The sequence below is a fragment of the Strongylocentrotus purpuratus genome, unplaced genomic scaffold (genome assembly GCF_000002235.5).
Source record: "Strongylocentrotus purpuratus isolate Spur 01 unplaced genomic scaffold, Spur_5.0 spur5_contig_840, whole genome shotgun sequence".
Classification (NCBI taxonomy): Eukaryota; Metazoa; Echinodermata; class Echinoidea; order Camarodonta; family Strongylocentrotidae; genus Strongylocentrotus; species Strongylocentrotus purpuratus.
The window spans coordinates 2,057,592-2,067,111 of NW_022145547.1; the positions used below are offsets into that span (position 1 = coordinate 2,057,592).

Here is a 9,520-nt window from a genome sequence, read left to right on the forward strand (position 1 = left end):
CATACAAATGATGTTGTACTTTCAATCTATTTTTTCTGTTGTTTTTTCAATTCCGAGTTTCTTTAGTGATAGATAATCGCTTTTCTTCAAGAAACCACTTCCCCTTTTCTTATCGGCCAGCCGTTCATATATGGGCAATTTTAATAATTCAGTTCATTCTCATTTAGCATTTCCTGTTATGATCTGTTTTTTAATCATTCCATTCTGTATTTGTATGTTTTAAATGCGTTTATGAAGACTTTGCATTGAATAAACTTGGAATTTGAATTGATCAATTGTAAGCTTTGTTAAGAAATGATATGGATAAAAATAATACATTGCTGTTTTCAATCAAAAAGGGTATACTTTAATTTATTTGCTTAAAATAATTATGGTTTGAATGGAAGAAGAAAATGTGACCTAAATTTCAAAATTTCTAAGAAACGTCCACACTATATCTTTTAAGCCTATCCATAAGCCCACACGTACATGTTTATGGCTAAATTCTGTTTCAATTAACCACCCCCCCCTCCACCTCCCTGAATAGTGACCATTATAAGGCGATAATGAGGTCACCTATCGAATATTATTGGAACTAAAATGACAGACACGTGAAGGGCATAAGCCTCGTGGTAGATCAATGCTAATTAAGGGATTCATGCTTTATACAGAATGAGCATCCCAGAGAATTACGTACCGAACTCGTGTATATTTTTCTCAAAATGATATTGAAACTAATCGTACATTTCGCGGCCCATGGATGGAATAGCAACAAACTGACTTGTGACACTTAGCTGACAAGTTGCGCGATGTGTCGAGATGTCGTTAATCTTGTAGTTATGACGGTTTCGAGAAACGGCCCCCGTAGCACCCACTGACCTCTATAGCACCGCCGGATGGCGCTCGTTATTTTTGCTACTACATACATACGGGGGTCTAACGGGTCGGTATCGTAAATTTGGCCACGTCTTCACAATCATTCTGTTTAACTCCGGTAGTTCTCGAGTTAAAGTGATTTCTATCCGTCTATATCAGGATCATATCGAAATGGAGCTGTATTCAACTCTTTTGATCGGTACATTTCTTGTTGTGCTTGGTGGTGTGCTAGCAGAGGATACTAAGGGACGTGGTAAGTAATTTTTGTCTATTTTGATGAAATATCGGAATGAATGCCCACACAATTATGAAGGCATGGGACTGCAATTTAAAAACCTGCACTTTTCCAAAGACATCCAGATCAGAGCTGACTAATATTTGTTTTAAACATGGGCTTAGCTGTTCATCTGCATCTAGATATACATCACAAGTGCATTTCACGAAACGTTGATAATAATAGTTAATACAAGATTAACAACAATTCTCAATGCTGTTCCTTGACTTTACACTTGCAATTAATTGTCATGATTGTCAAGTCTCAAGACGACTTGTAAATGTGTTTCACAAATCTGTCTTTGACATGGGCAAGACGCTAGACGAGCGACGATTTACTCAGGGCTGTCAACCCTCCCGCACTTGGAGGGAGTCTCACGCCACCACGGCCACGCTCATTCTCCTGGCGCCCCAAAAGCTCGTAGCACGAGACTCCCGCCACCACGCCTTTCTCCCGCTCTCCCGCCAACGATGTAAAATCTCCCGGTTTCTGAAAAAACCTCCCGCCAAACCATACCGTATTAAAAAAAAAGAAGAAGAAAGTGCTCTAACGTTACAAGGTTTGAAGGTATACCAGTTGGGGACGAAAGCTCGAAGCAAGTAGCAGCTCGACTTGTCAAATTGCGTCCTACGACTTTCAGTATTGCCTATTGGTTCAAATCTAACGTTATTCTATTCTAAACCAGGCCACAACGACTCGCCCACTTGTTCAAAAAGCCATAGGGGCTCGGGCCGAATCACTACACATGTATACTTGAAAACTAAGCCTAGGCTTGAATGTATGATACATTTAGATGTCTTTTTTCAGCATTTTGTTGGTCGAAGTTGCACCCTGTGTTGAAATTCTTGCAGCCGTAGTTTTAACTGTTATGCGCATAAAGGATGATGACGTCACCAATTGACATTGATTAGTTTAGTGTACTAAGGCTTGTGCAGGGAGTGTGCTGAATTTAGCTTCATTCCCGCGCTTGCCGATACAGTAATCGTTATTGTTGTTCAATTTCAAAATCACGTTTTATATCTGAAAAAAAAGAAGAAAGAAAACCTGCACTTTTGAAATAAATGTTTTCTTTTCCTTTAACAGGTTTAGGAGAGCAATATGATTGGGTTACCTTTGAAGATGGATTGAAGCTAGCCAAAGAGAAGTAAGTTTATGATGATAAGTTGCTTAATCAATTTGGTTAAAACCCATACTTCACTTTTTTAAAAAATACATTATTTTTTGTTCTTTTTCATGGGTGATGCTGATCGGTGTACTTTTCCTGTAGGAAATAAATGATTTTCTGAAATGAAAACTCATGGACATAATATTCTATAGTTAAAATTATGCCAATTTGTGTGGAGTATTGATTTTAAACTCAAACATACATGTTTTGCCAACTTAAAACTTTTCTAGAGCCTAGGTGTTGTGATCTACATGTGTTGGATTTATAAGCCTCCCTAGCAGTAGCCTCTTGTCGATGCCCTCGCGCTGTTGGAGTCTCTAAATTCTGACGAGCGAAGCGAGTCAGAGAAACCGAGGCGCTTGGGCTGAGGGCCTCTTGACAAGTGATCTGAATTTCTTATGTTTTACTTTGTTTGGCGAATATTCCGACCCAGCAGAGTTCGGTGAAAGTCATCCAATCAGAGAGAGCTACTATGACGTAATATCTACCGCTCTGTGCGAATTCCCTCCGTGAGAGCGAGACTGGCCGCCTAGTTGTAGTCTGCAAGCACAAACCCTGGTCAGTCGTAAAAGAGAGTGTGCACTATAAGACTACCATATGCCACGTACTATAGCTGCTCCTGACCTATATTGGTACAACCAGTAGGTACCAGTAGATAGCTGGGCTAGGTTTCTCTCAAGGCAAAATGATTTTTTGATAAAGTATCAAATTAGGGTCTGTGCTTGCAGACTAGCCTAGTTGGGCAATCCCAAACACACACGTACACACACACAATCGCTGCGGTCTAGACATGCATAATTCAGTAGGAAATCGGGTCTCATGAATATATAATTCAGATCACTTGTCAAGAGGCCCTCCGCGCAAGCGCCTCGGTTTCTCTGACTCGCTTCGCTCGTCAGAATTTAGAGACTCCAACAGCGCGAGGGCATCGACAAGAGGGCCTGATTGGCAGGCATATACATGTAGTTTTCATACAAGGTCATCAAATGCTGTGCACAATTATTATAAGGGTGCATATGATGCGATTGGTTTGTTGCTCATAAATTTGGAGTGACCGTGTGACATCACAATGCTTGTCAGTAATTATTTTACCTTGCAGTTGGCTTGCTTTAAAAGTAAATGCTCAGATGCAATCAGAATTTCTTAGCGAAGTAAAATACTAAGTATAATACTGACGTTTACTGAATTTAATATGGACCCAGGAATATTAAAGTTTTTGAGCCAAAGCACAAAACTATGTATGTACATGTATGTATGGGGACGGGCTAACTCGGACACGGGACAACTTGGGCCCGTTGCAAAAACGATTACAGTAGTATTTGCAGGTTTAGGGTTGGGTTTAGGGTTTGGGTTAGGGTTAGAGTTAGGGTTTGGGTAAAATGACAAAAAAATGACAGTTTTTGCAGCGGGGCGGTGTTGTCCCCGGGTCTGAGTTAGCCCGGATCTGTAGGTATGTATGTGTGTATATTACCATGTGATCTCTAATAATATTGTTCTTTCAGCAACAAACCTATGATGTTGGTCATTCACAAGACTTGGTGTGGAGCATGTAAAGGTGAATTTATAATCTTGTATTCTTCATTTGAGATCAAATGACAGAGGAAGCAGAAAAGCTTTAGATGTGTATTAGAAAACTTTTTGACAAATCTGAAGTGACTAATGCAAAATGGAACTGTGGAAACAGGTTGGCTTTTAATTTGTAACAGCAACAGGTTTGAATTTTAAATGGACATGTTTTATGATTTATGCTTTCTTTGCCTACAAACTGGGTCAAGCATACCTTGGTATGAAAATAAGCAATGTCTTTCAGATGGTGACGTTAAAGTTTGGTCCCATAATCATATCACGTCGGTAAGAATCAATTTACACCCACACACACACACACACACACACACACACACACACACACAGAGGTCCAAATCCTTCTCAACAAACATTACTCATGAAATATTAGTCATGGAATTTGTTTGGAAATGTTTCCAAATATGGCTCAGATTGAACCAGATCAAGATTATCTTAACAAAATAAACAGAAGCCTCTGGACCTGGACCAAAGGACTTTATGCTTTGAGGCCATTCTCCTTCCAAGTTTTATTGTTACTCTGAGACCTTAATTTAACAACTAAATTATTCATACCCTTAATAATAATAATAATAATAATAATTGATTCTTATTGAGCGCTACTACAGACAAACTGATCAGAGCGCTATACAACAGAAAAGAAACATACAAATCATAACAATTAAACAAGGAACAGTAATTAAGATATTATGAACGAAAAGAAAATTTAGCTACTCAACATGTACATTATTGATTCAATATGGAAAGAGTTGGGTTTTAAGTTTCTTTTTGAAAGTGTCTTCTGTACTACATAGGCGGAGGTGTTGTGGTAGAGTGTTCCAGGTGGATGGTCCAGCATAAGAGAATGAGCTGCCTTGGTGTTGGTGCGTGATAATCATCAAACTTGCCAAATATAGCTAAATACTGACAGTGGCTAGACTGATATATTTGGCTACTTACAATCTAAGTCATGGGATCCTAGCCTCGTACATATATACAGGTTTCAATTTCAGACCATGCATAATGGTGCAGAGCCCTGTTGTGAGGTGACGATTGCTTCTTATCCTGATGAATGTTATCCTATCGTGAGACATGGCATTGTGTTCCACACGTTGATATCTCTCTGTTTTCCTTTCCTGTCTTCACCATGTAGCATTAAAACCCAAGTTTGCTGCCAGTGAAGAAATACTTAAATTAAGCAGTGACTTTGTGATGGTCAACGTAGAGGTGAGTTGTCATTTTAAAATGCTATATATATATATATATATATAATATGATATCTCAGTAGTTCAAAACGGAGTCGGGCTTACTTGGCTCAAAGACAACTCGGCCCAGCTGCAAAAACGGTCAGTTTTTGCAGGTTTAGGGTTAGGTTAAGGGTTAGGGTTAGAGTTAGAGTTAGGGTTAGGGTAAAATGACAAAAACTGACCGTTTTTTGCAGCTGGGCCGACTTGTCTTTGAGCTGAATCAGCCCGGGTTCTTCAAAACATGTTCACGTATCATGGATGAAATTTTTGGCCAATCTGAAACTAGAATGTGAATGTGTATTCCAGATTTGCCTTCAGCCCCTTATTTTGAACATTTTATGGCAGGAATAATGACAATAGTGATTTCAAATGATACAAGGCACTATCCTCTAGTGTATAAACAGGTTAAAGTGCATCAGTCAATGGAAATATATATTTGTGTATACATGTACCTAAAATGTATAATACCACCCCCCCCCCCCCAAAAAAAAAAGAAGTCACACTTTTCGTGCGCACTCTATTCTATGCAAGTGCATAATTGTGTGTTGGCTTTTTTTTTACTGAGAAAGTATTTAAAATATAATATCTCTATGTCGAAGTAATATTTGAAGCTTATATTTTAAATAAAGTATAGCGACTTGGAACCCGTTACATCACGAGTAAGATATGTTTTGGTTAACGGTACACTTTAAGTACATGTAGTTGAATTGGTATGTGTTTATTTTCTTTTTTGAAGAAGTGAAGGGAATTAATATTGTTAAAAAATGCAGGGAATTTGTTTCTAAAATTGTGGGCCAGTGGATCAAAAGATTTACTTTGGGAGTTGAAAAAGTAGGAACTGATGTTGATAGAAGTATATATGATGGTACTGAAAGAGTTAAGAGATCAAACTTTCATTGTGATGTTTTGTGATGTTTATCTTCCCCAGGATGACGAGGAACCTGAAGGGTCTCAATTTCAACCCGACGGTGGATACATTCCTCGTATACTCTTTCTAAACTCAGACGGCGTAGTTCAAAGTGACCTAATCAACACGTTAGGAAATCCCCAATACAAGTACTTCTATTCAAATGCTCTAATGGGTATGTACAGCTAGTCGTGAGTGATGCATGTATATGTTTAGTAGGTTATATAACACACTTCCTATAGATATTGATCTGCTGGATTAGAGGGGGGGGGGGGGGTGTAATATGTAGCCCCTTCCTCCAGCCCCACCCAACGTTTCGAATAGACAGGTACAAACAATACCGTGGCATTGCAACAAAAAAAAAAATATGCTTGGTTGCATGCTCAGTCAAATCTTCCTTTCAAAATGATTTACATCTCCTGAACAATATACATGTACTTCAAATTCAAATCTGCCAAATATGCAGTTGAGAATTCTACAAGTAAGGTACAAATAATTAAGATCCCCTGCTAGTGATCATGTAGGATCTAAACACTCTTTGTTTTTGTTTGGTTCCCTCACTTCTTAACCAATTATTAAATTGTGTAACAACTTCTTTCTAAATCTTATTTCCCTCTTATCGCCACTTGTCAAATCTTTGTCATATATTCAGCTTTGAATGAAATTTTTCAATTATGGTTTCTCTTTTTTTATATATTTTTTTGTCTCTTATTCATCCCTTACAGTGACTGAAGCAATGAAATCTGCAGTCAAAGCACTGGGAGGAAGCAGAAATGATGAGTTGTGACATGGATCTCTAGTTTAAACTATTTATCAAGCAATAATGGCAGGTGCCCACTCTTGTGATGTAAACACTATGGCCCGAACTCACAAAGGAGGTTTAACTTAACCCATGGTTACTTTAAACCCTCATTAACATAACCCATGGTTTAAAAATTAGTGCAAAATATTGGACCTCTGTCTGTGTCGCGCTTATGGATTATGTAAATAAAGATTTAAACCATGGGTTGAATTTAAACCTCTTTGTGAATTTGGGCCTTTATGATTTGTCTATTCAGAGACAGAAAGGTGCTAACTCTTTCTAAAAGTGTATGACAGGGCTTTTGATGTCCCTTACTAATGCTACTTATCTTGACAATAATAAGACATTTAAACATAATTCTTTTTCACAATATGATACAAGTAAAGGACAAGTTCACCATTATCTGATGGTCAGAATAACATTACCTCATATAATGTATACTATTTATATGTGATGCAGATATCGTCCCTTTGCCACATGTTAGCCAATGTTATTTTTTTATGGGATAGATATAGGCCTACCAAAGGCTTTCAAGATTATTTAACTATGCCCAGTGCAAGATTAATCTATACTGATATTAAAAGGGTTGTCATGGAAATAATCAAGACCCTAGTAATGGGTAATTTTGCAAAACCATGATGCACAATGAATCGTTTTGTTTAGTAGTGTCTATCGTTTTGTGCACGTGTGGTAAACAAGTGACCTTGCAGAGAGTTGAAGAAAGCACCCAAAATGTTAATGTCCCACTGGCTTTCGAGTGTAAACTTTGTTTAAAGTTTATATTGTATTGTGGTCAAAACAGATATATATTGTAATGGTTCGTTCGTTCATGTCTCCTTAGATCAGGATAGTTATGTAAAGTTCCTTATTAAATTAAATTAAATTTTAAATTAAGTTCTTCCATGGCCCGATTGCTGCAATGGCCGTTTCATTAACAAGGGTCAGGTCTTCATCTGTAATAGTGATTCATGCCTTTGAAGATGGTTCATGGTATGCTTGGTCAAAAATCGTTTCTTTGAGACCAACATCATATACATACACACTCTAGTATTCAACATCGCAAAGTGGATACTTAGTTAGAATAGGATACTTAGAAAAGGCTTTTAGGAGTGATAGGATTTGCATGTAAATGTTAGAAATATTCTGTAGCTGAATTTTTATTAGTTTTTCATGACTTTATAAAAAAAATAATGATTACTTTAGACTGTCTATAGGCCTTTATAATTGTATACTTTTACAGACAAGTGCCTTGGAATACTCATATTTTGAGGTACTTTGTGGATTAATCTGTCAGTCGTTATTCAATGTCTCACAGATCGGCATTCGTACATGACACTATTGACCCATACCATACAAAACTAGTCTCTTCACTTCATTATACATAGAGGTGGTATCATGATTGTTATACATTTTTGTAAGAAATGCATGGACTGAGTAATTACACAAAATACCTATATTAGACTCATGATTCTGGGCCCTGTGTTATAAAACTTTTCCTCCATAACAAATGCTAAATTGCTATGACAAATTTACAAATTTGCTCTCAGCCAATCAATGCCAGGAGTTCAGTAGCTTATAAAAGTTATGGTACCTTGTTACGGATGAAAAGTTTTGTGAAACAGGGCCCTGGTGTCTGGATAAAATGTTTTAATATCAATTTAAAGAGATTCACATTTATCCAAGCTCATGGTTGAAATCGCATTCTTTTTTGCTACAAAACCATGGACATGCAATTGGTTCTTGTCAAATTGTTACAGATGATTACTTTTCTAATTGGTAGATGGACTAAGCAAAATACATTCTCACAAGCCAAACAAGCTTGACTAATTTCATGCTTTTGTCTACATTCTATAGGTGACATATTCATTGAGTAACAAAAGATCTTAGTTTGAATTTATTAGGCTGTGTATGTTATCTAGACATTTATAGAATGTTATTACACTGCATGAATAAAAAAGGAAAAAGATAAATATCAATAGTAATTCTGTCCATGATAACATTTCATATTCTTTCGTGGTAACCTGATATTTGTTTAGGTGACATTTATGGTTAGGGCTAGCATTGTGATTGGGTTACCGTTAGGTAGAGGTTTAGGTTAATGTACAGAGTTCGGACTAGGGTTAAATATGAATGTAGAATAGACTCGTGCAGGAGATAGAAGATAGACCATGGAGCACATGTCATCTGATCTTTGTGTCCTATAACACAGTTGCTCTCTCCCTTTCTTCATAATATGAGAGATAGAGAGAGAGAGAGAGAGAGAAAGAGAGAGAAGAGGGGGGGGGGGGTGGGAGAGATAAACACACTTGTCTGTTGTGTCGCTCGGTACATTATACAATTACAGTAAAATATAAGTAATTGAAGTAAGAAGTAGGGATATAGAGGAGAATTGAGTGAAGGGGACATAAGGAGTGATAGCTAGTAGGAGGGAGACAAGTAGAGAAAGAGAGAGAGAGAGAGAGTGGGGTAATGAGTGAGAGAGAATGAGATGAGGGAGAGAGAAAGAGATGCGGGAGAGAGAAGAGAGAGAGAGAGTGGGATAATGAGTGGGAGAGAATGAGATGAGGGAGAGAGAAAGAGATGAGGGAGAGAGAAGAGAGAGAGAGAGAGAGTGGGATAATGAGTGGGAGAGAATGAGATGAGGGAGAGAGAAAGAGATAAGAGAGAGAGAAGAGAGAGAGAGTGGGATAATGAGTGGGAGAGAATAAGA

General features: G+C 37.7%; 1 protein-coding gene across 1 annotated transcript; it reads left to right on the forward strand.

Moving 5' to 3' along the window:
• Nucleotides 1–767: 767 nt before the first annotated feature.
• LOC581130 (thioredoxin domain-containing protein 12) lies at nt 768–8,792 on the forward strand. Its single transcript, XM_030988873.1, has 6 exons — nt 768–1,108; nt 2,213–2,273; nt 3,797–3,849; nt 5,008–5,081; nt 6,030–6,183; nt 6,734–8,792. The coding sequence occupies exons 1-6, from the start codon at nt 1,027–1,029 to the stop codon at nt 6,793–6,795; spliced, it is 486 nt and encodes a 161-aa protein (XP_030844733.1). The 5' UTR covers nt 768–1,026; the 3' UTR covers nt 6,796–8,792.
• Nucleotides 8,793–9,520: the final 728 nt, after the last annotated feature.

Bases quoted from the DNA above. Each gene is read 5' to 3' on its own strand.
- LOC581130 (XM_030988873.1), top strand. From the start codon at position 1,027: ATGGAGCTGTATTCAACTCTTTTGATCGGTACATTTCTTGTTGTGCTT. The intron at 1,109-2,212 runs GTAAGTAATTTT...TTCCTTTAACAG, and splicing joins AGAGGATACTAAGGGACGTG to GTTTAGGAGAGCAATATGAT. The intron at 5,082-6,029 runs GTGAGTTGTCAT...TATCTTCCCCAG, and splicing joins TTGTGATGGTCAACGTAGAG to GATGACGAGGAACCTGAAGG.